The sequence below is a fragment of the Rhinolophus hipposideros genome, assembly GCF_964194185.1.
Source record: "Rhinolophus hipposideros genome assembly, chromosome: 20".
Taxonomy (NCBI): Eukaryota; Metazoa; Chordata; class Mammalia; order Chiroptera; family Rhinolophidae; genus Rhinolophus; species Rhinolophus hipposideros.
In genome coordinates this window covers 9,825,313-9,852,752 of record NC_138066.1, presented here as the reverse complement: position 1 = coordinate 9,852,752, position 27,440 = coordinate 9,825,313, and the positions used below count along the sequence as shown (strand labels likewise).

Genomic DNA, 27,440 nt, shown 5'->3' with positions numbered 1-27,440 from the left:
GATCTTGTTCTTCATTGTAAGAGCTCCGGCTTTTACGCTGAAGAAAAAGGGGTTGAAACCTTTTTATCTCAGCTTTCTGGCTGAGTGTTTGGAGGGTGTGTGTGTGTGTGTGTGTGTGTGTGTGTGTGTGTGTGTGAAGGTCTGGCAAAGGTAGGCACCTGGGCATGGGCAAAAGCCCTAGAGTTCATAACTACCCTTTTAATCTTCCTCCCACTACCCTACTTCCCAGCCTGGGGTGTGGCTCATTCCACCCCCTCAGTTGTTTTTATAACACGCACCCCCCAGCCTTGGAACTCAGCTCCTCAACCACAGAGCCAATTAGAGGTGAGAGGGACCCCTGCCCCCAACCCCACGGATACTGACTCCCAGCCAATCAACATCAAAGCCTCTCCATGGGACAAGGAAAGTCAGAGGCTGGGACTAAAGAGACAGGGACTGAGAATGGTGAGTGGGTAGGGGGCTCAGCAAAGTCAAATCTACCTGAAGGAGACAGGTCTCAGATCTTCCTTCCCACCTCTCCACTCCCACCCAGGGCCTTTCTCCCTCTCTCTCTTTCTACACACACACACACACACACACACACACACACACACACACACACACACACGCCTGACACAATGGCCGGGTGGGGCTGAGAAACTGGCTTCCTCTGTGGAGATCTCAATCTGGGCCCTCAGTTGCCGCCCAAGAAACACAGGAACAGATACTCGGAGACCTGGCCCCACACTCCTTGCTCCAAGGGGCAGTCAGGACAGGCTGAAAATAGAAACCGCTTCCAAAAAGATAAAGGTAAATTCAGGGGAAGCTACTGTCGAGTTAGGGAGGAGGAATCCTGGGGATGGGGGCCCTTGGTATGAAACAGTGGGCCGGTTCTCACCCACGGAGACAGGTTGGAAGTTAAAGGGACAGGCTATTGGGTGAGGTATGGGAGAGGTGGTCAGACAAGCTGGTGGCAGAACACATACACCATCTCTTAGCTGGTACAGAGGTGTCCTACTATCAGCCCAGCCCTGTGCCGTTTCCACCTAAACCTCACCGCCACCCCTGTTCACCCCCAGCCTTTGAGCCCCCATCCACACAGCAATGCAGACAGAACATGCACAAACAGAACAGCCCGCTGTCCACACCTGAGTTCCAGCTTTTCCCCAGACCCTGTTAACCTCTAAAACCCGGGACACGGGGTCCATCATCTTCCAGAGCCCCAGTGTGCGCATGTGGAGTGTGGTGTGGCTTGGGGGGGGGGTGTCCGGTTGGGAGGAGGATCGGATTCCTGTTTCCTGCTCCTACTCACTCAGCCCTGGGAGGTGACTGAGAGTGGAGAGGACTCAAGGGTGAGTGCTTGGGCTGAGTACCTGGGTCCCTGTGAGACGTTTGAGTGCAGGGTGGGAAAGGAAGTAAATGAAGGTACCTGAGAAGGCAGGGTGGGATCCCTGAGGGGGCAAGCCTGGGAGGAGTCGGCCAGCTGAGGAGGCCACTCCTTGGGTCATCTCGATAAGGGGCTTCCTGCCAGGATACAGAAGCCATTGAGCTGCAAGACTCACAGTCTACAGCCCCAAGCCCCCACCCCGAATCATTTCTCCAGAACCCAATTGGGGACCTGGAGGGGTCTGACTCCCCTGCGGACTCCTGAAGGGAGTTGGGGGTCACCCTTATCTCCCAGTCCTGACCCTGCAGCCTTCTCAGGATTCTAGCCACATTCCCAGAGACAGAAAATGAAACATAGGCCCCCAGTATCTTAGCCCCACTGGTCCTCGCCTTCTGTCTAATCTCCCTACCACCCTCCAGGCATCCTGGCAGAACCCAGGCTTCCACTGAGGTCTCTCTCTCTCTGTGACCAGATGGGAGGATGGGGAGCAGGCAGGAATAAGAGGATGGGGCAGGACAGACCATGCCTGGTCTCTTGGGGTCAGAGGCTCCAGGAATCTTCATGGCAGGAAAAGGAGACTAAAAATAATCCGGAAAGGGAGAGTCCAGAGAGAGGAACTGGGAAATGGGGGGTGGAGGGCCGTTGGAGCAGGGAAATAGTGATGCTTTCCTCACACACACTGCACATACTCCCACACAGACAACACATAACACACATAAACCCTCGCACCCCTCTTACACCACGCACTCTACACTGTATACTCCACTCTCCCACTGCATACCCACTCAGTACACATATAACAAATACACTCATGAAACACACCATACAACACTCCTTTCATATAGCACTAGAAACAGCACACGCATACTGTGTCCACAAACACTTAAACCACACACACAAACCTCCACAATATACACCACATCCACGTAACACACAACTCATCAGGCATACACGTGGCGGCTATACTGTCGAGCCAAATTCTCCTCACTGATCCAGTTCTCTTATACCCTCTCCCCCCAACTTGGGTCTCTACCCAGGCACTTTCACCCCAGCTCACTGTCTTCTCTGGCCTGACTGTGGCAGCAGAAGCCAAAAGACAGAGAAACAAACGAAGGGTAGGAGGGCCAAAAAAGGCTGCTGGGACGGTCAAAAGGCCTCAAATATGAAAGAGGGGTACAAGCAGAGAGAAGACTGGAAATGATAAGACTAAGTGCACTAGCCTTCCCTCCTGGCTCCCAAATCATGGGTGATTTGCTTGCAAACAATTTCTTCTCAGAATCCTCAGTCTACCCATGGCAGGGCAGTGGTGGTGGGTTATGCAAAAATAAGGGTCTTTCTCCCTCCCTCTTCCTTAGGGGATGACTCCAGCAGAGCACCCCACTCCTTTGAAGAGCTCAAAGGAAGATGTCAGACCAGTCTCTTCCTATAGCAACACCCCCTACCCAGAAGCCCCCTCGGATCATCCGCCCCCGTCCCCCTTCTCGAACCCGTGCTACCCAGTCCCCAGGACCCCCCCACAATGGCTCCTCTCCACAAGAACCTCCCATCACCTCCAATGATGCACCAACCCCAATGTGCACCCCCATCTTCTGGGAGCCCCCAGCCTCTTCCCTCAAGCCCCCTGCCCTTCTGCCCCCTTCCGCTTCTAAAGCTAGCCTCGACTCCCAGACTTCCCCGGACTCGCCTTCCAGCACCCCCAGTCCAGTGTCCAGGCGCTCCATCTCCCCAGAACCTGTTCCCAGGTCTCCCGTCCCTCCACCCAAACCCTCTGGGTCACCCCGCACACCTCTGCCCCTGCCTCACACAGCCCCCCGTGTCCCTGCCCAGGATGGCTCTGCCTCTGCTCTAGGCACTGTGCGGAGACTGGCTGGCAAGTTTGAATGGGGAGCTGAAGGCAGGGTTCAGGCTGCAGACGTCCTGGACCCAGCTCCCCAAGGGGGAGTGGATATGAACGGGGAGGGAGAGACGACCCAGGGCGTCCTCACAGGAAGAGGATCTCAGGAGAATGGCACTCTAGGTAAGCACATCATGGGGCGAGGGTGGGCTCAGTCCAGCTCATCTTCTTTTGTTTTCAACGCTTTAAGCCTGAGTACTTTCAGGGGCTACCTTTTCAAAAATGGATTACATGTTTGGAAAATCGGATTTCCATATTTCTGGGGGTTTGAAGAGAGTCGGTGTTGAAGGGCTAGATGCCTGGGGCTGGACCATGTTCCCACTGCTGGGCAGGTTAAAGGGAGGGAGGAAGCCTGGGCAGGGTGAGGCCAGGCCTCAAGGGCCTTCTCCTTAAGACACTTCGTCTCACACAGATGCTGCCCTGGCCTGCCCTTCCTGCTGCCCCTGTGTCTGCCATGTAGCCCGACCTGGCCTGGAGCTCCGATGGGTTCCTGTAGGGGGTTTTGAGGATGGTCCCAGGGCTCCCTGCCGAGCCTCCCCACTGCGGACCTCCCGCTCCCGCCCCAGCCCTCCCAGCATCAGTCACCCCCCAGTGGTCCTCACATCCTACCGCTCCACTGCTGAGCGCAAACTCCTGCCACCTCTCAAACCCCCCAAACCAACTCGGGTCAGGCAAGACGCCACCATCTCTGGGGATCCCCCCCAGTCAGATCTCGATCTGCCTTCTGAAGATGGAGTCCAAACAGGTACAGACCTGGAGGAGTGGATCCCTTGGCTGGGAAGGCAAGGGGTGGAGGTGAAGCATTCTGAAAACCAACAAACCACAACCTCCAACAGACCCTGAGCTTTTTTGTTCCTCTACCAGCTGCTGCTCTGGGGCTGATGGGCGGTGTAGGTTTTTAGAGTAACAGTTTCTGCTGGGGCCGGAGTCAGGAGTCCCGAGATGGGGATCCTGGAGGTTTGTTCTCTTCAGACTGGATTCTCTTTCCAGGAGACAGTCCGGATGAAGCTCCTCAGAATACTCCTTCAGCAACCATAGAGGCCAGGTACCAAACATCCCCACACTTAACTCCTACCTGAGGGCAAACTCACCTTTGGTCCTGCTCAATCCCACCTCCACAAAGGTGGAGTGAAGAAGGGCTGGGGCTCTAGCGACAAGCAGCCCTGGTTTCTAATCCCAGCTCTGTCCCTTATCAGCTATGTGACCTAATATAAGTCATTTAACCTTTCTGGGTCTCAGCATCTTCATCTGTGAACTCTACTTCATAGAGTTGCTGGTATGACATTGGTAAAGAGCTGGCCCCTGGGAAGTGATCCATTTTCTTTATCTCACATTACGCTTCTATTGCAATTATTGTCTGCGAATCCATTTGGCAGCCGTGAGCATCTCTTCTGTGTCATCTGGGCTTGTTAATGATCTTAGATTCACCACCATTATAAGTTGATCTGAGCCCATTCATTTATTCAACAAACACTTACTGGTGTTCATTCTCCCGGGTTTTTAGCTCCGGTGAATGGGTGTGTGGTGATCCCAATGACCAGAACAGGAAAACAGAACCTGGGTGGTGGGGAGGTATGAGTTTGGGTTTGATCATGTTGAGTTTTACTGAGGCCCAAATAGGGCATTCCAGACAATGGTTGCTGCGTGAGAGGGCTGGAGATAAAAACTTGGAAGTCTCTGGTACAAAGTAGTTGAGATAACAGGAATGGTTGGAGCCCACTTAGTTCAGTGCCTCCATAAAACAGGCACATAAAAAAAGAATCTGGGCTTTGGTCTGGGGAGCTGCCAGGGTCCTTGCATACAAGTTTACACTACCGTGTTTCCCCGAAAATAAGACCTAGCCGGACCATCAGCTCTAATGCATCTTTTGGAGCAAAAATTAATGTAAGACTCGGTCTTATTTTACTATAATATAAGACCAGGTCTTTACAATATAATATAATATAATATAATATAATATAATATAATATAATATAATATAATATAATATAACGGACTGGGTCTTATATAAAATATAATAAAATATACTATAATATAAAATAAAAGACTGGGTCTTACATTAATTTTTGCTCCAAAAGTGCTAATGCATCCAAAAGATGCATTAGAGTTGATTGTCCGGCTAGGTCTTATTTTCGGGGAAACACGGTATCATGTGGGCAACACCCCTGGAGATGTGCAACAGTGGTGGCTTTGGGGGGGGCTCCATTCCTTTTTCTCTCCACAGGGATGGGGAAGGGCTGGAAGAGCTGAAAGAGCAGAACTGGGAGCTACCCCTGCAGGACGGTGAGGGCCTCTGGGCCTGGGGGCCCTGCTGTGACCATCAAGCAGAGGGAAGGGTTCCAGGGCCCTGGACTTCCCTGATGTGCTGCATCTGTTCTCCAGAACCCCTGTACCAGACCTACCGAGCAGCCGTGCTGTCAGAAGAGCTGTGGGGGGTCAGTGAGGATGGGGGTCCCTCCCCAACAAATCCTGGAGAAGGTCCCACCTTCACCCGGCCCCCTGGACCTCGCAACACTCTGTGGCAGGAACTTCCAGTTGTGAGAGCCAGTGGCCTCCTGGACACACTCAGCCCCCAAGAGAGGCGCATGCAGGAGGTGACACAGTTGGGGTCTGGCCGGAGTGTGGCCTGGGCCCTGGACTGGCTGGGAGCTGGGCTTTTCACTACTGCCTTTCCTTCTTCCTCAGAGCCTGTTCGAGGTGGTGACATCGGAGGCCTCCTACCTGCGCTCCCTGCGGCTGCTGACTGACACCTTTGTGCTGAGCCAGGCTCTCCGGGACACACTCACCCCCCGGGATCACCACACCCTCTTCTCCAATGTGCAGAGAGTTCAAGAAGTCAGCGAGCGGTCAGTGGGGTCCCATCCTCTTGGCAAACCAGGCCTTGGGCTGCTGAGCACCCCTTAGTTTTTGCCCTTGTTCCAGGGTCTCCTTTCCATGGGCCCAGTTAGTGACCAGCTCTTCCCGAGAGAACCCGGGAGACCTGGCTCTCTGACCCCCTTCATTGCTTGTTCCCCCACTCATTCAGGTTTCTAGGGACATTACTGTCCCGTGTGCGCTCTTCCCCTCACATCAGTGACCTGTGTGACGTGGTGCATGCCCACGCCGTGGGGCCTTTCTCAGTGTATATAGATTACGTGAGGAATCAGCAGTATCAGGAGGAGACCTACAGCCGCCTCATGTGAGTGTCCCAGAGGCAGGGCCCAGGTTACACATGTGAGAGGAAGCTGGGGAGCAGGGTTGGGGTCAAGGCCAGGGCAGGCTGGGGGATCAGGGCCTCAAATGAGACACGAGCTGCCTGGGTCTGCTCCTGTAGGGACACAAATGTGCGCTTCTCCACGGAGCTGCGTCGGCTGCAGAGCCTCCCCAAGTGCGAGCGGCTCCCGCTGCCTTCCTTCCTACTGCTGCCCTTTCAGCGCATCACGCGGCTGCGCATGCTGCTGCAGGTATTGTCCTGGCCTGGGGGCCTTTCTGCCCCACCATCCCCCCTGGAGACTCTCATAGGGCCTCTTGCCCAGCCATCACCATTCCCATCCCACCATGAACACAGGACTCCCCTAAATCAGACCTCCCAATCTGGACCTCTCAATCCAGGACCCACCAAGCCCTGCCTGGAGCTACCCAAATGTCTCTAGGAGCAACCTGAGTGCAGGAAAAGAGCCCCTGGCTAGAGACCTGAATTCTAGACTTGGCTCTGACTCTGGCATGAGTGACCTTGGGCAAGTCTCCTCCTCTCTCTGGGTCTCAGGGGGAATGTGGTGGGTGGTCTTTGAGGTCTCCTCAGCTGAGTCTTTCACTGCTTGCCTCTCCAATGGGGGTAATATCACCCCTAAGGAGGCAAAAATTCGTTCTTTGAGGAGTGAAAAAATCTTAAATATCCCAATGGCTGTGGTACATAGATATACAGTATATCTGTGGTATTAAAATTTCTAAAAAGGCTCCATAATAGGGTGACTGGGAAAAAAAAAAAGGTTGAGAAATAGTCTTTTTTAAAAAGATTTTTGGGGGAGGGGAACAGGACTTTTTATTGGGGAACAGTAGTGTTTTTCCCAGGACTCATTAGCTCCATCCAAGTCAAGTTGTTGTCCTTTCAGTCTTAGTTGTGGAGGGCGCAGCTCAGCTCCAGGTCCAATTGCCGTTGTTAGTTGCAGGGGGCACAGCCCACCATCCCTTGCTTGTGGAACCGGCAACCATGTGGTTGAGAGCCCGCATTCCAACCGGCTGAGCATCCCCCCCCCCCCCCCCGGGGGCGGGGGGCTCAGCAGCATCTCAATGACTTTATTCTAGTTGTGGAGGGCGCAGCTCACTGGCTCATGTGGGAATTGAACCAGCAGCCCTGTTGCCCAGAGCCTGGGCTCTAACCAACTGAGCCACCTATCCTCCCCGAGAAATTGTCTTCTATTGCAGAGCAGAAACTTCTCCCTAAACCAGGTCATTCAGTGTAGGGATCTTGATGTGAAGCGTCCCCAACAAGATGATCAGCGTCTTTATGTCTTATTCAGCTTTATACATCTCAGCTGTAGGCAAGATAATCATAATCATAATCTTAATAGTTAAACAGTTATTGAGTTCTGTTCTTGGCATTGTTCTAAGCGCTATATACCTGTTTAACCTTACCAACAACTGTATGAGGGTAGAAACTATTATTGACCCTACTTTATTGATGAGGAAACTGAGGCACAGAGAGAGGTTAAATAACTTGCCCAAGGTCATACAGGTCTCCAAGGTCTCCATACATAATTAATGGGAAAAAGTTTAAATCCAGGCACTCTTAACCACTATGCTGTATTGTTTGTACTAATAGTTGTAGTTAATAATTATTAAAATAATAGCAACCCTCTTTTTAGCATTTACTATGTGCCAAGGACTATGCTAAGCTCTTCACTATATTACCTTGCTGAATCCTCACAACAATACTATTGGTAGGTTAGGTGGGTATTGTCCTCATTTTACAGATGGAGAAACTGAGGCTTAGGGAGGTAATGTGAGTGGAGAGGTCTCAGCCTGTTGAGGCTGGTCTCTCAGTCCTGTGAGCCCCAACCTGAGCATTTTTGCAAGCCAGGCAATGGTTCTCTGAGCGGCAGCCCCTCTGAATCCCAGGGCTGCAGAGCTGGGGCCCAACCACCCTTCCTCCTTGTCCTCAGAATATCCTGCACCAGACAGAGGAGGGGTCCAGCCGCCATGAGAATGCCCAGAAGGCCCTGGGTGCTATCAGCAAGGTGGGCAGGGGGGATGCTGAGGCCAGGGGAGGTGAGGAGGGGAAGGGAGAGGGGGAAGAGGTGGAAGGGAGTCGGGGTGGGTGACTCAGCTCCCCTTACCCAGATCATTGAGCGTTGCAGTGCTGAGGTGGGGCGGATGAAGCAGACTGAGGAGCTGATCCGGCTCACCCAGAGGCTGCGCTTCCACAAAGTCAAGGTTAGTCTCTGCCCAGACTCCCCACCTTCCTTATCCCCATGATGGCGCTGCTATGAAGAAGCCAGAACCTCTTCCCTGCTTCCTCGCAGGCCCTGCCTCTGGTCTCCTGGTCTAGACGCCTGGAGTTACAGGGAGAGCTGACAGAGTTAGGGTGCCGGAGGGGGGGCATGCTCTTCACTTCACGCCCCCGCTTCACTCCCCTCTGCCTGCTGCTCTTTAGTGACCTGCTGCTCATCACTCAGCCCAAGAGGTGGGTACCAGAGAGGATGGGAGCCCAGGCAGTGGTAGGGTGGAGGAGTCCAGCCGGACTTCTACTCGCCCTCTGAACTTCCTCTTTCCTGGGCAGTGGGCAGCGGCTACAGGTTCTGGACTATGCCCATCGCTCCCTGGTCCAGGCCCAGCAGGTTCCAGACCCATCTGGGCCCCCTACCTTCCGCCTCTCCCTTCTCAGCAACCACCAGGGCCGCCCTACCCACCGGCTGCTCCAAGCTTCGTCGCTGTGAGTTGTGCCTCCTTCAGAAAACTCCTTTGGGACCTTCACCTGACCTCAGAGCTCACCACCATCCTTCCCAGCCTCTCTCCTCTGTGGCCCCTGCCTAATCCCCAGTAAGATCTCCTGGACCAACTGTGACTCTCCCTATGTCCCCACCAGATCAGACATGCAGCGCTGGCTGGGAGCCTTCCCCACGCCGGGCCCCCTTCCCTGCTCCCCGGACACCATCTATGAAGACTGTGGTAAGTAACTGCTAGTGTAAGGAGGAAAGGAAAAGTGAGTCTAAGGGGAATATGGGGGAGAAGCTAAAAAGAGTCTTGATGCCACTGAAATTTCATCCACCCCAACCAGACTGTTCCCAGGATCTGTGTTCAGAGCCTTCTGCACCAGCCAAGACTGAGGGACGGAGTCTGGAGTCCAGGGCTCCCCCCAAGCACCTGCACAAAACTCCTGAAGGTGAGAGATTCTTTTATTTAGTCATTCAATAAATATTTATTAAGCGCCTATGAAGGGCCGCTCTCTGTTCTGGGCACTGTGAACCAAACACACAGAGAATCCTGTGCTGCTGGAGCATATATTCTAGCAGAGGAGAGACGATAAAGAATAAACAAGATACATAAGTAAATTATATACAGTGTGTCTGAAGGCGAAAAGTGCTATGGAAAAACAAAAGTGGAGCAGAGTCAAGGAGGTCAGGAGTCCCAGAGTTGGGTGGGTTACTAGTTTAAACAGGTGGTCAAGGTGGACTTAATGAGGAGGCATCATGTGAGCAATGACTTAACCAAGGTGAGGAATTTAAGCATGCGGCATCTGGGGGAAAAGAGTGTTCCAGTCAGAGGCCAGAGTCAGTGCAACGGCCCTGTGGCTGGTGTGTTTGAGGAATGGTAAGGGGGTAAGTGTGGCTAGCGGGGAGAGAAGTAGATGAGGTCACAGAGATAATGGGGAGCAGACCATGCGGGTCCTTGTAGGTCTCTGTAAGGACTTTGGCTCTCACTCTGAGTGAGATGAGCAGCCATTAAAGGGCTTCACAGAGAAGTGACCCTGACCTTTGATGCCATTGTCACCTCCGCCTCCAATGGCCTTTCTGCCTTAATTCCTTAATTTCCTTTCTTAATTCCTACACTCACCATGACACTCAGGCATTAGACCCCATGGTGCCTCCTTTCCGTCCTGACCTGTACCCTGCCCTGACCCCACTTGGGCCCTTCTCTCTCTTTCTCCAGGCTGGCTGAAAGGGCTTCCTGGGGCCTTCCCTGCCCAGCTGGTGTGTGAAGTCACAGGGGAACACGAAAGGAGAAAGCACCTTCGTCAGCACCAGAAGCTCCTTGAGACTGTTGGGCCCTCTTCAAGCACCCCTAGCGCCCCCCAAACCTAATGCAGGCTGGGGAGGGGGCACAGGTTGGGACAGTGTGGCAGTGTGACATGGAGAGGACAAAGCCCATCTATCCATTGGATTCGCTCTCTGTGGAAACACTACCTCTGGTGGCAACTAATAAAGACCAAGCTTCAGGACAAGGCAGCCAATGACAACAGAGCTGTCTGAACTCAGGCAATGAAGGAGAATGAGGATGGCTTGTGTGAGTTGCCAGTGGAGACAGAGACTTGGTGCAGAGACACCTAATGGGTGCGGAGCTGGCTGAGCCCCTGGCCAATGAGTATCCCGCTATGCTCACAGCCTAGGAAGATGAAGCTAGGTTGATGCAGTTAAAAAGGCCTGCATTGGAGATAATGCCCTAGGATTAAAATAGCCAACAGCGATGAACAGAGACCCACCCATCCAAAGAAGATGGTGTTCTGGACCCAAGAGACCAGTAGCGACCCTGCTTGGCTCTACGGCCACGACCCGTCCTGCCCTTTGAATCTAGAAAGTATTAGATTCCATTCTCGTGTGCCTCCTGTGTCCTTTCAAGCCACTTCTCTTCCAGAAGAGTCCAGAGTATGTTTATCAGAGAATCTGTGTGTGTATGTGCATGTATGAATATGTATAGGTATGTTTCTGGTGAATGTGGTGTGTGTGTGTGTGTGTGTGTGTGTGTGTGATCTTGCCCTCCTCCCAGATGACTGAGTGCTCCATTTCTGTCTTCACCACCCATTTTAACTATTATTCTTTCTGAGAAAAACACTCGGTCTGAGTGCCAGAGGAATATGTGCTGGGTGTGGCTTTGCAGCCAGAGGCCGGAGCCGGGTTCTGGGGTCTCTTGGAGGCTAGGGTTCCATGACAGTTGGAGGGCGATATTATGAAGCAGCCAAGCAGCCTGGCAGAGAAGTCTGAGGGACTGAAGATGGCCAGTAGCTGGGGCCGAGGCCCCCTGAAGCCTACAGGCCTTTCTTGCTGCAAGGCTTGGCCTCCAAAATCTCTGCCTGCAAATCCCGCAACTGTACAATAATCAGTTGCCCAGTCTCAACCTTGGGCCTCAGATCAGCTTTGGACCCCAGGTTTGGGTGAAGAAACAGGAGTTGTGGATATAGGTTGGCTGGTGAGCCTCCTGGCCATTCTTGCCTTCATCCTGGTCTTCTCACAGAAACACTGGACCAAGCAGTGGGCAGAGAACAGAGAGCACTGTTGCTGCCCAACTGCATCCAGAGTGCCTTCTTCCAGATGAGAAATTGCCCTCGTACAAGGCCAGAGGGAGTTGAAGGATGGAGACAGAGCAGAGCAGAGAGTTGCTGGCGAGTGGAGCCCAGGCCTGGCACAAGGCCTTCCCTGAGCAGCGTCCTCATCACTTCCCTTCAGCTCATGCATAACAACTTGCCGAGGACAGAAACTCCCAGACCAACCACAGGAGGTGCAGGGACTCTGGGAGACTCAGAGGGAGAAAGGCACCGGTGTAGGGCATGTCCATGACTTTGGAGATTCACCTAGCACATGTCTAGCATATGAGAAACCCTCAGTAAATGTTGGTGGCGTTGTATTGAGGCTTTTCAGGGGACTGAATGCTTAAAGGAGCTGTGGTTTCCAAATGTGGCTTCATAAAGGGGGTGGGACTGGTTGGAAAGGGAGTCTTTTAAAAGCAGAGGCTAGTGCTGCTGGGAACTGGGCTTGGTGACTAGGAACAAAGCCCCAGTGTGTCAGCCAACTCATAACTACTGAGGGACCTAAGGCAGCAGTGGTGGCAGATTTGTAGAAGCTGGGGCAGAGGGCTCCTGCAGATTGGGGAAGAAGACAGGGCAGGGCCAGGTATGGCTGGGGCTCCAGCAGCGCATAAAAATGCAGCAAGCAGGACAAAAAGGGCTGTCAGTCAGCAATAAAAGTCCTTTCCTGACCAGTCAAGCATCTCTGTGTTTAATTCAATCAATTTTACACCTATTTATTGTGTGCTTTCTATGTACCAGGCACTGTTCTAAGATCTGGAGATACAGAGAGGGGAAAAAACAAGGGCCTTGCCCTTAAGGAGACTACATTCTGGGGGGTTTGGGAGGGGGGCAAGTGGAGAAAACAATTACCAATTGTAAACAAATTAATAAGATAAAATCAGATAGCAGTGAGTGCTATGAAGAAAATACAGCAAGGGCTGTGGTACAGTATGGTGTGTGTGTGTGTGTGTGTGTGTGTGTGTGTGGCTTTTGGGAAGACCCTGGGGGAGGTGACATATGAGCTGAGACCCAAATGACAAAAAGAAAGCCGCCCTGGGAGGATCTGGGCAAGGAGCATTCCAGGGATGGCAACAAGGGAATTGAAGTCCAGGAATAGAAGGTAGTGGTTGTGGGGAGGTAGGTGCACGTGCTCCTTCAAGTTTCCTGGTTGGAGGAGCCTCTCTACAGCAAGTTCTCCCCTCTCTGAGATACTCAGAGAGACAGACAGACAGACAGACATCTGGAGGCCCACACAAAGCTATGCATATGCCCCATGTATGGTCCCTTCCAGCTCCTCACCCCCTACTTTAGCCCTGCCACTAAAGAAGCCCCCATGCTTCACTTCAGATGTTCTAACAATGGGATAATGGGAGGATGAAGATCAGATAAGAGTTGTTTTGGGGACATAAAGGCACATAAAATGTAGCCATGTGTCCCAAAAGAGACTGAAAAGACGGAGGAAAGGGGACTATGATGTTTCTGTTATCTTAGAGGCCTCTTTCCATTTTGGGGTGACCTAAGTGTGTCTGCACAGTCCAGGAGGGGTGTGCATTCTGCAGACCTGTTGGAGAAGGCTATGGGGCATGAAGAACAGCTATATGGGAAAGGGATGGACGTGGGAGAATGAGAGCACTGTGAGCATGGAGAAAGTGAACGAAAGAAGGAATGGGGCCAGGGTAAGAAAGACAGAGGAGGGGGAATGAAGGGGGCAGTACAGTTGATACAGGTGGCAGTAGGTAACTTGGATTCTCCCCCTTCCTCTCCTGCTCACCCTCTGCCATAGCCATGTACTGCTTTCTGCTGGTGTCATCCTCCTCTCCATCCTGTTGCTCCTCGCCCTTCCTGCCCCTCTAGGTCACCTTCTGCAACTTCCTTGTAAGGAAGGAGAAGTCTCTCAGTCTTGACCTATCTGGCATTCCAGGCATAGTGGTGGGAGTCGTAGGGGTCAGCACAAGTGTCCTAGGTAGTAAGAGGTTCACTGACCCACTTGGGAAGTCCTGGAGCTGCCATTACTCCATTCCTTCACATTCTGTCATGCTGGGTGGGGAGGTGGAAAAAACTCCTATTTTCACAGGCTTTGGAGGCACAGGTGTGTCTCGGGCCTAGGGGAGGTGACTGATAGGACAGGGTGGGGACGCTGTGCCGGTTGGGAGTGTCGCTTGCTCTCTCTCTCTCTCTCTCTCTCTCTCTCTCTCTCTCTCTCTCTCTCTCTCTCTCGTCACCATGTGCCCTCTCTCAGCCCTGCTCCTCCTATTTGTGACCTCCATATCTGGATAGGACAGGGCACTGACCCCTCTTTGTGCTGGCCCTTCTGAGCACTCTGGCACAACATCACTGCGGCCATTATTGCTGGTCAGCTGAGAGGGGTTGCAATCATGACCACTAGCAACAGGGGGATGAGAGGAGTCCCCTCCCCCCTTTCCCCGCAGCCTGCTCACTAGCTCTCTCCCCTCTCCTAGCCTCAGGCTCTCCAGCCCACTTCCTTTGATCCTTTCCCGAGCCCTTCAGCCTGGCTCTGTCCATTCCTGAAAACTTCTCTCTCTTTCCTCCCTTCTTCATCGCAGGGCTCGCCTCTCTCTTCAGCCACCCGGCTATCTGCTGGTTCCTGTTCTCGGATCGGGCCCGTTCACCAGGCATGCACACCATCTAGTGCAGGAGCACGTCTCTTCCGATAGTTCCTCCGCCAGCCTGGCCGAACCCCCGAAGGCCACTCCGACCTTGCCCTCCAGCATGCCCTCTCCAAACTACTGACTCTCCCTCTATCTTCCAGCGGCCGGAGAACATCTCGGGCCAGATCAACCCGAGCAATGGGGGCCTACAACGCTCCGAGGTTTCCCTCTTACCCAACCTGGACGCGCCTCAGTGTCGGGGGCGTGGCCAGACCCCATCTGCTCCCGCCCCCGGGTTGGCCCCGCCCCGCCTGTCCTCGCCGGGCCGCGCCCTCGCACTGCGGGCGTGGGACCGAGACCTACCCGGCAAGTCCGGCTTCCTGATCTCTGCCTTGGCACGTCTTCTGGACCCGCTGGGTCTACTGGTTCTTAGCGCTCGCATCCCACGCGAGGCAGGGCCTGGAGATGCCCCCCCCGCCACCGCCCGGTGGAATCCTCACGACGTTGAGTCGCAGGCTCTGTGTCAGCATCGACTGCGCGCCAACGCGCCCTCCGTGCGGGCGACCGCTGGGCGCCCCCCCCCCTCCTACCCCACTGACCGGTCGATCTCTCCAGGTCGCCCCGACATTCGTGAGATCCAGGGCCGACGTTCAGCTAGCTGGTTGATCGACTTCGGACCCAACTCGTTCAGCTCGGGGCTCAGCTCTCGAATATCGGAGGCGGGGTTGGCATGTTCCATTGTTCTCTGCGCACGTCTGTCCCTGGAAGCTCCGTCTTGCCTTAGTGCTTAAGCTCAAACTGCTCCACATCCCACTCACTGACTTCTGGAGTCCCATCTCACTCCCTTTTGCCCCCAATTTTCTATTTTCTCCTTTCTGCTTACCTCCCTGTCCCCAGACCCTGGAATCATCCTCCCCTTCACTTCCGAAGCCTTTTCCCACTCTGTCTACCTTTGGAAATCTGAAGCTGCCTTGTGTAGGAAGGGCTTGGGGTTGAATTCAGATTTTGTGGGGTTCTTTTAAGAAAAAGAATACTAATTATGAGTTAAAAATTGAGCACAAAAGTGAGTTTTAATCTAGAATGATAAAAAATAAATCACTTATTTTTAAAAGTTGACAAACACAGCAAACAACACAAAACCCCAGAGAAATAATTTTATTTGCTTGTTTGCCATTCTAATAGGTGTGTAGTGGTATCGTGGTTTTAATTTGTGTTCCTCTAATGACTAATGGTGCTGAGTATCTTTTCATATGCTTATTGGCCACTTGAATATCTTCTTTGGTGAAGTGTTCAAATCTTTGGCCTTTTATAAACTGGCTGGTTTATTTTCTTATTATTGCGTTTTGAGAGTTCTTTATATATTCTGGATATAAACCCTTTATCAGATACGTGATTTGAAAACATTTTCTCCCACTCTGTGGCTTGTATTTTCATTCTTTTAGCTGTGTTTCTCAAAGAGCAAAAATTCTTAATTTTGCAGTCACTTCTTGCTTTGTTTTCAGCAGCATTTTTTTTCCTCCCACTTCTGTCCAGTTGGTATGTAAAAGGCAATAGAATTTCCCTCAGAGACAGAGCCAGGCATGTGGGGCACACACCGATAAACTGGTCTGCCCATCGTTTTCCTAAAGGTCAAGAGGCATTCTGAGGGAGAGGGCCCATGACTCAAGGTCTTCTACAGCCTCACTACTTACTCAGTGTGTGATCATTGAACCAGAGGCATGGGCACCACAGAGGAGCTTGTTAACAAGTGTGGCATCTGCATTTTAAGGAGATGCCCAGGTTATCAGTATACACATTACAGTTTGAGGAACAGCAGCAACAACAGACCCATATGAAAGAAGGATGCGTACTTTCACAGATGCAAAAGAGAGGAAACCTTGTAGCTTGTGGACTCTGGCCATTGACATATCCTAGCAATGCCAGGGGAGGAGATCCACACTGGTGGGTGTACTGTGGTGAGCTGGCCTGGGGTGGGACTGTTTCTGAGTGTCATGCAGGCAGCAAAGTAAGTCCACATGGACAATCAAGAAGTGAACAATAAGCCTGTGTAAGCCCAAGGCCACGTTCTCCAGGTCGGCTTTGTCCTTAGTCATTGAAATGCTATCGTCCCATGAAAGATGTCCAGGCACCTGTCCTTACTGATGGAGCAGTGGGCAGTTTCCTTTTCAGGAACTGCCTAGCCTTGCACTCCATTCTGGCTGCATTCTGTACCTGTGTGAGCACCTTATCATTACTTTTTGAATACTTGGTTTCCTTTCTTTTCTGGAAACTATTCCTCCTCAAGTCCATGTGGCTCTGGTAGGAGGTCAGTCAGGGCATCCACCTTCCCATGTTCCCTTAGTTTCTGCTGAGTTTCAGGCCTGGATGTTCAGCTTCCTCTTCATCTGTGTTAACTCAGTATCGCCCCAGTACATTCCTTTTAGCCTAACTTAATGTAGTGTGGGTTTGCCCTTGCAACCAAAGAATTCTCACTGATACACACAGCCTTCCAAGATAGTTGCCTAGGACAGTTGCTAGCACATAAGGCACCTTTGTACCTTTAACCTTGTGGTTAAAAGGCAGCCCCTTTGAATAGATGTAGGGGTAACTGGCTTGGGGGAGGGGGAAGCAACACCTTTATGAAATATAAAACAAAGTGCATCTACCTCCAGGCCATTAGAGCCCTCTTAAAGAGGCATGACTTGCCAAGCTAAATGCAGACTGGAGCTCAGTTCTCACTTACCCTCTCAGCTCTGTGCTCTTGTGCAGTGCATATCCTGCACAACCTTATGTGGAGAGCCTCCACCTCTTTCCACCTTGCAGTTTACCTCTTCTAGGCTTTTACTTGGGAAACATTAAGGCTGATAACAGCTATGTTTACTTTCATAGCTATAGTTAAGTCTTCCGTGCTTTGTCCATCTGTTGATTCTAAATGTTGAAATTCAATTAGCAGTGTTTACCTGATGTATTGTGACTTATAAATATCTTTCATTGCAGAGCTAGTAACCACTAAGATTACATTTCCTTTCATGAACTATTTTAATTTCCTTTGAAAAGCAATATTTGGTGCATTCACAGGATTATATGAAATATGTTAGTTATAAATGATTCTAATATAATGAATATAATAATACCCGTGTACCATTCACCCAAACTGGGAACCAATAACCTATTGCCAATAATGTGTGTGTGGCAGTGTAATCCTCCCTGTCCTATTCTCTTGTTTCCACTGAGAGATAACCACTATATTATATTTTGTGTTTATCATTCCACAGCTTTTTTATTAGGTTGGTGAAAAAGTCATTGAGGTTTAAAAGGTTAAAATTAATTGCAAAAACCGCAATTACTTTTGCACCAACCTAATAAAAATCCATGCAATAATAATAGCATGTTTTGCTTAGTTGTATTTGTTTATGAGTTCTATAAAAATAGTGTATTTATGGTGTAGTCTTCTGGGAGTTACATTTTTCAAGAAACATTATATTTCCAAGATTCTTCCTTGTTTTGTGTTGCTGTTAGAACTGCTTGTTATGATTAGAAACTCTTAGAAACACCAGGGAAAACTAAACAGATCTTAGCAAGGAAACACAATCCTGATGATCACTAGCTCTGCGTGAATGACATTCCCAGTAGGCCAGCACCCCCTCTTCCAGCACTGCTCCCTCCTGGTATAGAACATTTATCAGAGTTATCCCATCCTATGGCCGAGGAAGCTAGGGAATTTGTTTACTAACTCCCTATCTGTCAATAGTTCACGGGTCAGCCTCCAGTTCCCTGGATCAGGAGGAGAAAGCCATGAGCACCACAAGCCTGGAAAGGAAGGAGAGGGTTAGGAAGGAGAATGGGAAGAATGGGAAGGAATGGGAGAATGTTTAAATTAAATTTAAACATTTAATTTTTTTATTTAAAAAAGTTACACAGTTATTGTGGGAAGTGCAGAGTTTAAAAAAGAAAATAAAAATCACCTAAAATTTTCCCACACAGATATAATCACAATTGACATTAAAATAGATTTACTTCCAGTCTTTTGTGTATATATACATAAGATAAATGCAAATAGATATATATTTACTTTTAATAAATATATGTATTATTTTTAATAAATTGTAATTATTCTACATGCTCTGTGTTGCTCTCGGTTGTGAGCACTTACCCATATTATTAAATAATTATTCCATAGCATCACCTATGCTTAAAATTTATTTGATTAGGTAATATATGAACAGAGTGAAAATTTAAAAAATACACAAGATTATATAGTGAAGTGATCTTCTCACCTTTGGCTTTCAGTCTTCCTCCCCAGTTTCTCCTTTCTTCCTAGAGACACTATATTTGGAGACAATCATCTATCATATCATCATTTTTAATGAACACATAATAGTCCAATGTGTGGGTACACTATAATTTATTTAATAGAGCTCTTCTTGGACACAGAAATATCTCTGCAAAGATGATTCCTGTACATAGATTTTGGTGCAGATCTTGGATTGTTTCCTTAACATAAATTCTGAAAAGAAGCATTGCTGGGTAAAAGGGCCTTAACAACTTATACTTTATATATATATTTTGTGCCATGTCACTCACCAGAAATGCTACCCACTAGCAGTGCGTGAGAGCACATCTTTTTTCTAAATTCTTTCCTACACTAGATATTATCACTTTTGTTTTGATCTTTACTAATTCGATTGAGTAAAAAAAATCACATTTAATTTGCAATATGTGTTGAGCTTCATGTGTTTATTGGATATTTAGATTTCTTCTTTTGAGAATTGCAGTTCAAGTCCTCTGTCTAATTTTTCTATTGAGGTATTTGTTTTCATATGCGTAGGATTATCAAACAACCTCCATATCAAAAATCTTTGCCTGTTTAATAAGTGAAAGTGATATTTCATTGTTATCTCAAATGTGCATTTCTTTGGTTATTAATGGGCCTGAAATGTTTTCTTGTATTTGCTCATTTGATTATATTTTGTCTTTTGTGTATCCTCAGTTCATCCTGTTTTCTCCTTTTCCCCAGTTTTAAGCTGTGGATAAATCATCCCGTCTTTGGGGTGGCCAAGATAACCTTCTGCCTGGCCCTGGGGCTGGGCTTCCTCTTCACCATCTGGTTGCACCTACCATACCTGCCTGGTCATCAGAGATTGCCCTTAATTGGCTGGATTGGGACTATCATGAGCTTCTGTGAAGGTGCCCTCAAGTTCTGGAAAAGGTTCTTAGTTTCTCCTGACCCACATCTTCCTTGGCACTTCTGCCACTTCCTTTCTTTGGGAGTGGGGTAAGGGTTTTATGAGTGGGGGTAGAACAGAACAGGTAGCTGTTGACTGAGAATTGATTTTCATCATTTCCTGGTCACTGGAGAGGTGGAGTTGAGGGGTCGTTTCCCATGAAACTTTGGGTCCGTGTACTCTTTGTGCGCTGATGGGAGCTGTGCTTTGTGGCTGGAGCTCAGCAGATGAGGAAGAGTCCCCAAGGGATATTTGAGTGGGAATGACCTCTCTGCTTCCTGTCTTTCAGTTACCTTCATCTTTTTCACCCTCATGTTGTTTCCTATTAACATCTGGATCTTTGAATTGAATGGGGAATTTATCAATCCCCATTGGCTGGAGCTATTACATTGGTTGGGTGGTGTTTGTCCTCGATGTCATCTGTGGTGAGTGGTCTGGAGGGCCCTGAGAAGGAGGGTGGGTTAGGATAAAGAAAATGTGAAGAGAGGGGGCTGGCAGTCCACAGGGATAGGTTCTTAGGGACTTACCTTGGCTTTGGCCTCACCCTGCTTGACTCTTTCCTCCCATTCTCCAACTTTCTTCTCCTCCATCGCCCTGTCCTTTCCCAGCATTCTTCTGCTACTTCAACAACAAAAATTTCTGGAGTCTGATTTTGAGCCATCCCTCTGACACCGTGTCCTGCAGCAGCAGTTCCAGGTCAGACTCTCTGAATGAGAAGATGGTCCCAAACACCTTTGTCAACCAGGAAGAAGTCTTGGATCTTGAGCAAGAGAAGGCATCTCTGTAACCTTTTTCTGAACACCTGGCACCAAGTTCTGTACACTTATCTGAATCACTCTCCTTATTCTTCCTCTTTGAGTAGGCTGGCCTTCCTCACTGCAAGTAATTAGAAAGGGAGGGTTTTAGGCCAGCTTTGCACTCCTTTTCCGTATTCCTGCTTTGCCTCCAGTTTGGGTGATGTGGAATAAATTGTCTGCCTCTTGTTTATTATCATGGCTGGCAGTTGTTGAGACAAGACAACTTGAAGAAGGAGAGGAAGGGAGAAAGAACAAGTTTGTTTCCCAGTTCTTTGTGCCTCGGAGGCTTTTGGCGCCCTTTGGTTCTCACACCTGCCCAAACTCTCCTACAGCACACTTGTACACAGGTGATTTCTCGAGAGCTAAGCCTCTTTAAACTTGGTTATCCCATCTCAACATTTGTTAGTAGGTAGAAGTGAGTGATCAGGAGAGAGCTATCTCTTATGAATTTATTGACATAATTATTCCACAGTGAAGAATTCAAGAGCAAAGTGGCCCCAGGGTAAGAGGCACGTTAAACAATGAGAGCGCTATGAGTGGGAGGGGGAGGCGGTATGGCTGTATGCTGTGCCCTGGGCAGCAGTCCCATGCTCTGTGTCAAACTCAGGTGACTGAGAACTCACAGAGCCCTGTGCCTGGGTACCACCAGCACCATCTCCAACTCTACCTCCACCACTTCCTCCGCTACCACCTCCTCCTCCATCACCACCAGTACCACCACATTACCTCCACCACCACCAACCCCACTATCTGTCTGCTACAGCTCTCCACCCAAGTCTCCCATGTTTTTCATCCTATAATAACAGGACTAAAACATGAGAAGAAAGGAAACATTAGGGTTGGGCCTTAAGAACAAAAGACAAATTGCAATTTGGGTATAAACTCAGTTTCACAAACACATGCAGCAACCAGCTTGGACAGTGTTGGCAATGACGATTGGGATTCAGACATCTTGCACAGAAAGTCTGGCCTCTCGGGAGAACACCTATGACTGATCTTTGTCATGTAATATCTCTCCAGATGAAGCCATGAACCAGGACAGGGGCTCAGTGCTTCTTCTTTCTTCTTTCTCTTCCTCCTCCCCTTCCCTCCCCCCCCCCCCGCCCACACACACACTCAAAAGAAGGGCATTAAGCTTCACCTGTTGAAGGGAAGAATATCAAGAATTCATGGATCTATTTTAAAACTACCACCATCCAACTCTGGTTACAAATTACATTTCTCCCACATGAAAAATACACTAACTTTTCCCAAATCCCCCCAAAGTCTCATCCCATCACAGCATCAATAAATTGAAAGTTCAGAATCTTGCTGTGTTGTAAATTGAGGAGTAAGTTCCCTTAAGGGGTCTTTAAGGATTATTCCAACAAGGCTGCGGAAATGACACCCAGAGAAGCATATGCAAATAGAGGAGTTGTTATATTCACAGGTCTTAGAAGAGGGAACCATGGCCACTTGGGTGGAGGGCGGAGGGAGTGGGCTCAACCAAGCAGACGTGGAGCTGAAAGAAAGTGAGGACCCATAGGAAAGTGCCTTTATTGGGGTCAGGGTGGAGTACACAAGTGAAAGGCATGAGGGGATTTCGTTGGTACCTTTGGATGTCACATGGTCATAGTCAAGAGAGGACAAGAAGGGGAACTTGTGACAGGAACCAGCCTTATCACATTGGTTGCACCTGGTTACCCGGTGAGGTATTTACAGCCTGTTTGGGGGGATGTTGCAGCATCAGGAAAATATGAAGTTTTAAAAATCTACAATTACAATAGCCATCTGCTATGGGTTAAATTGTGTCTCCACCCACCCAAATTCACATGTTGAAGCCCTAACCCCTAGTACCTCAGAAATGACTATTTGGAGATAACTTCTTTAAAGCAGTGATTAAATTAAAATCACACCATTAGGATGGACCCTACTCCAATTTGACTGATATCTTTATAAGAAGAGTAGATGAGGAATACAGAGAGATCCAGGAATGTGTGTGCACAGAAGAAAGACCATGTGAAGAGACGGTGAGAAGGTGGCTTTCTGCAAACCGAGTAAAGACATCTCAGAGGAAATCAAACCTCTCTACACCTTGATCTTGGACTTCTAGCCTCCAGAACTGTGAGAAAATAAATTTCTGTTGTTTAAACCATGCTGTCTGTGGTATTTTATATGGCAGCCTGAGAAGACTAATATACCATCTAAAGTCCATGTGCAGATGAGACTCTTTGGATATGATTCCTTAAGTACAAGTCCTCTGAATCTGAATACTTGTGACCTAAAGAGACAAGTTATCATCCTCTGCATATCAACACAATGGTGGGACAGTCAAAAGATAACCTTATAGACATTACGTCTTAAAAAAGGAGAAAATGAGAGACACACAGGAGTCACACATTGGTCCATAGAAGTCTGAAGTCCAGCTGGGAAAATGTTGAAATTTCCTTGATTAGGACTCAAGTCTTATTTCTGTCCAGGAGTGAGTCTCCGTGATCTTTTGTTTTTTTCTGTTTCGGATATAATTCACATACCATAAAATTTACCATTTGAAACTATACAATTCAGTGGTTTGAGTATATTCACAATGTGGTACAACCACCACCAGTATCCAATTCCAGAGCGTTCACATCATTCTGATCATTTCCCATTCCCTCAAGCCCCTGAAAACTACTAATCTACTTTCTGTTTCATTGGATTTTCACTATTCTGGGCATTTCATATAAATCAAATTATACGATACATGACCTTTTGTGTCTGGCTTCTTTTGCTTAGCATAATGTTTTAAAGGTTCATTCATATTGTAAAATGTTTCAGTACTTCATTCCTTTTTATGGCTGAATAATATTTCATTGTGTGGATTTGCCATATTTTGTTTATTTATTTGTAAATCGATGGATATTTTTGTTGTTCCCACCTTTTGTCTGTCATGAATAATGTTGCTATGAACAAGTTTTCATACAAAAGTTTTCAGTTCTCTAGGGTATATGACTAGGAATGGAATTACTGGCTTACATGGTAACTCTATGTTTAATTTTCTTGGAGAATTTCCAGACTGTTTTTCAAAGCAACTGCACCATTTTACACTCCCATTAGTAATGCATGAAGATTCGAATCTCTACATCCTTGCTAACACTTGTTATTATCCCTATTTTTATTCTATCTTAATAAATGTGAACTAGTTTCTCACTGTGGTTTTGATGTGCATTTTCCTAATGCATTTCCCAAGATGGCATCTCCTGTGCTTATTGACAATTCATACATCCTCCACGGCTCTGCCTGCTCTGCTTTTGGCTCTACCTGCGGAATCATCCTTCCTTTTCCATGAAAAGCAACCTGTGTTTGCAGCTGTGCTGTTTTCTCAGCCTACTTCCAGCTAGTAGAATTTTGGAGGTCCAAAGGCCTCTTTTTGTACCATCTCTATCGTTTTCAGACCAAGCTGGTGGTGTTTCTGCCACATAATTCTATTTAAAACTTTGTAGTCTCCTGTGAATCTTATTGAGATTCACTCCATTAGACAAAAATGGCTTCTAGGCAAAGAACAAGGTTAGGAATCTGAGCATCTTAGCTGGTTAGTTCTGGTTCAGCATCTCTCATGAGACTGCAAAGTGTTGGCTGGGGCTGCACGGATCTGAAGGCTTGACTAGTGCTGGATGGAGGATCTCATTCCTGGATGACTCACCCGTGAGGCTGTTTGCTAAAGGCCTAAATATACAGCCATGTTGACAAAGGACTGTTCAAGAATTCTCGTGACATAGCAACCAGCATTTGGTCATTCTCAAGAAATAGTAACCAAGAGTAAGCAACCTACCAGAAAGAGCAAGGAGATAGCTGTAATGTCCTTTATGATCTAGTCTCAAAAGTCATACCATCACTTCCATCATATTCTGTTAGAAATGAATCTGTAAGTCCAGTCTATACTCAATAGGAAGGAATTAAACCCCATCTTTAAAAAAAATTTATTGGGGAATATTGAGGGGCAGTGTGTTTCTCCAGGGCCCATCAGCTCCAAGTAGTTGTCCTTTAATCTAGTTGTGGAGGGCGCAGCTCACTGGCCCATGTGGGAATTGAACCGGCAGCCCTGTTGTTCAGAGCTCATGCTCTAACCAACTGAGCCATCTGGCCGCCCCTAAATCCCATCTTTTGAAGGGGAGCATCAGTGAATTTGTGGACATATTACCATAACACTTAGATACAAGAATTTTTTCCCCCCAAAGGACAGCAGGATTGGAAATGGCAAGGAACAAGGTACTATTTCAGTTCATGCACACTGTCATTTATTTGCCGGCTCATCTGATTACCTTGGGGCAGCCCCCAGGCCGACAGTTCTTCCAATTCCTGCCAAATTCCCCTTCAACTCATCCAATTCCTGGGCGAAATTTATGTTCAACTCCATGATGAAAGGCACAAGCTTCTCCTGCAGGGCACTCCCATTATCAAACATGGAGACTTGGAAGCAGTGAGAGACCAACATAGGCATCAATCCAGCCTCAGAAGTTCTGGCTCAGCCTTGCAGGTTCCAGTTTATTCTTTACCTTCCCATTTCACATCTTCCCTTCCTGACTGCCTACTCTAAGAACTTCAGGTTTCAGAGTCAGGCACAGAAACAATAGCCTCACGTAGACTGTGTAACTGGCTCCCCACCTGTATAAAGTAAATCCCTAAAACAAATCCCTTATTACATGTGTCTCCTAGTGATTCTGCTTCTCTGGTTGAACCTTGACTGATATACGAGTGAAACCACCTGCGCCTGCTATTAAGCCCATCCTTTGAGTTTTTTATTTCAGTTATTGTATTTTTCAGTTCTAACATTTCCATGTATTGGTTCTATATATCGTCTATTTCTTTGCTGAGACTTTCTATTTTTTTCATTTGTCTCAAGCATCTTTGTAATTGTTAATTGAAGCATTTTTATGATGGCTGCTTTAATATCCTTGTTAGAAAAACTCCAATGTAGAATCATACAATAGCTGTTCTTTTGTGTCTGGTTTATTTCATTTGGCATAATGTCATCAAGGTTCATCCATGTTGTAATGTGTCTCAGAATTAATTTTTTCTTAAGGCTGAATATTCTGTTGTATGTATGTACCACATTTTGTTTGTCCATTCACCTGTTGATGGACACTTGGGTTATTTCCACCTTTTGGCTGTTGTGAATAGTGCAGCTCTGGGCACTGGTATATAAATCTCACATGTGTAATTTTAAGCCAAAGAGGCTGCCGGTTTCTGTAGTAGCCATTTATTTTCCTATGGTAGTCATTAATGCTATTCACCAAATATTTCCTGCTGTCTACCTTCTGGGAATATACTAAGATTGCACCTCTGACTCCCTCGTGATTGGGTGGGGTCATGTTCTGGCCAATGGATTGTGAGATATACTTCTACTTCTGGACCAGAGCATTTAATTGTCAGTGTGAAATCTTCTAGAGATCTCATTCCCTCTGCCATAGTAACTGGAAACATTCAAGATACTGTCAGACCTGTCACCCTGGAAGCTAGAATGAGGAGACATGGAGCCAATAGCTGACCATGTAGTGCTATGGACTAGACGGTGTTGCCCCAAATTCATATATTGAATCACTAATTGTTGGATGGTTGTATTTGGAGATGGGACTCTTTAGAAGTAATTAAGGTTAAATGAGGTCATAAGAGTGGGGCCCTGATCCGATAGGATTAGTGTCCTGTTAAGCATAGACATCTAAGAACTTGCTTTCTTTCTTTCTCTCTGTGGACACACACACACACGAGGACATAGCAAGAAGGTGGCTGTCTGCAAGCCAGCTCTCAACAGAAACCCAATTGCCTGGCACCATGATCTTGGATTTCTGGACTCCAGAACTGTGAGAAGATAAATTTCTATTATTTAAGCCATCCAGTCTATGGAATTTTATTATGGCAGCCCAAGCAGACTAAGACATGTAGTGTGAGAATTTAGCCTAGTTGTTAAAAGCTACTAAGATTTTAAGGTTCGTTATTATCTCAGCATAACTGAGAGTATCCTGACTGACACAACTCCTTTAACTAAAAGGAAAAGAGAAAGACAGTGAATCTGAATCTGTTCTGACTTACAAAGGCAACCCCAATACTTACATATATAGCTGGGATTTACAGACCTTGGTTTGAATGACAATCAGATAGCAAGGCTTGAAGAAGCTGGTAATATTGTGCAAGAGATATTAATAACAATAAATTTATGAAGTCTGAATAACTAAAGAAACTTACAAATAATCCTGATAGAAAGGAAATGGAAAGATTGTAAGAGCCAGCACAGGTGTACCTTTGACATTTGCAGCTTTTCTCCTCAATATAAATTAGGAATTATATTCTTTGTATCTTTGACCTAATGTCTTAAAGAACACACTTCAGATTTCTAAATTGACTCACTGATCAGCATGCTGTTTTTCACAGCACCAAAGTAAATAAACTTTTATCTTCGAAAAAGTTTTTTTTTTAACCCTACGGTTGCTGGTTAAGCTTGGAGTCTGAGGCTATAGGCAAGGTTAGCCAGTCAGCACTAAAGCAGAAATATAAACACGGTGAGTAAACCAAGTGCCTCAAGAGAATGAGAGAGGCCACAGACAGGGAGAAAATATTTACGAAAGTCACATCTGATAAAGGACTGTTATTCAAAATATACAAATAATTCTTAAAAGTCAACAATAAGAAAATGAACAGCCTAGTTCAAAATTAGGCAAAAGATCTAAATAGATATCTCATCAGAGATGATACCCGATGGCAAATAAGCAAATACAAAGATGCTCAACATCACCTGTTATTAAGGAATTGCAAACTAAAACAAAGAGATACCACTATCTTCCCATTTGAACGGCGAAAATCCAAAAAAACATCACATCTGATAGCAGCAAATTCTGGCAATGATGTGGAGCAGGAGAAACACTCATTCACTGTTGGTGGGAATGCAAAATGGCACAACCACTTTAAAAGACAGTTTGGCGGTTTCTTAGGAAACTAAACATACTCTTATAATCCAATCCAGCAACTATACTCCTGGGTATCTACCCAAATGAACTGAAAACATACACCCACACAAAAACCTGCACATAATTATAGCAGCTTTATTCATACTTGCCAAAAATTGGAAACAACCAAAC

General features: G+C 47.7%; 1 protein-coding gene across 4 annotated transcripts; it reads left to right on the top strand.

Annotated features, from left to right (window-relative positions):
* Positions 1-675: 675 nt before the first annotated feature.
* On the top strand, positions 676-12,434 carry ARHGEF15 (Rho guanine nucleotide exchange factor 15). 4 transcript variants are annotated; one of them, XM_081027987.1, is made up of 16 exons: positions 676-789; positions 2,722-3,383; positions 3,673-4,005; positions 4,251-4,305; positions 5,485-5,543; positions 5,643-5,854; positions 5,946-6,106; positions 6,286-6,438; positions 6,574-6,703; positions 8,402-8,476; positions 8,580-8,672; positions 8,762-8,922; positions 9,019-9,171; positions 9,325-9,407; positions 9,517-9,621; positions 10,389-12,434. In XM_081027987.1, exons 2-16 carry the CDS (start codon positions 2,771-2,773, stop codon positions 10,538-10,540), a joined length of 2,538 nt encoding a protein of 845 aa, XP_080884113.1. In that variant the 5' UTR covers positions 676-789; positions 2,722-2,770; the 3' UTR covers positions 10,541-12,434. The 4 variants fall into 4 exon arrangements, with proteins under 4 accessions (XP_080884113.1, XP_080884111.1, XP_080884112.1 ...); XM_081027986.1 differs by lacking the exon at positions 676-789 and adding an exon at positions 1,290-1,331; XM_081027985.1 differs by having other exon boundaries at positions 5,485-5,854.
* Positions 12,435-27,440: the final 15,006 nt, after the last annotated feature.

Coding starts and splice junctions, on each gene's coding strand:
- ARHGEF15 (XM_081027985.1), top strand. CDS start 2,771: ATGTCAGACCAGTCTCTTCCTATAGCAACACCCCCTACCCAGAAGCCC. Junction 3,384..3,672: donor TCAGGAGAATGGCACTCTAG/GTAAGCACATCA, acceptor CGTCTCACACAG/ATGCTGCCCTGGCCTGCCCT. Junction 4,306..5,484: donor TCAGCAACCATAGAGGCCAG/GTACCAAACATC, acceptor TTCTCTCCACAG/GGATGGGGAAGGGCTGGAAG.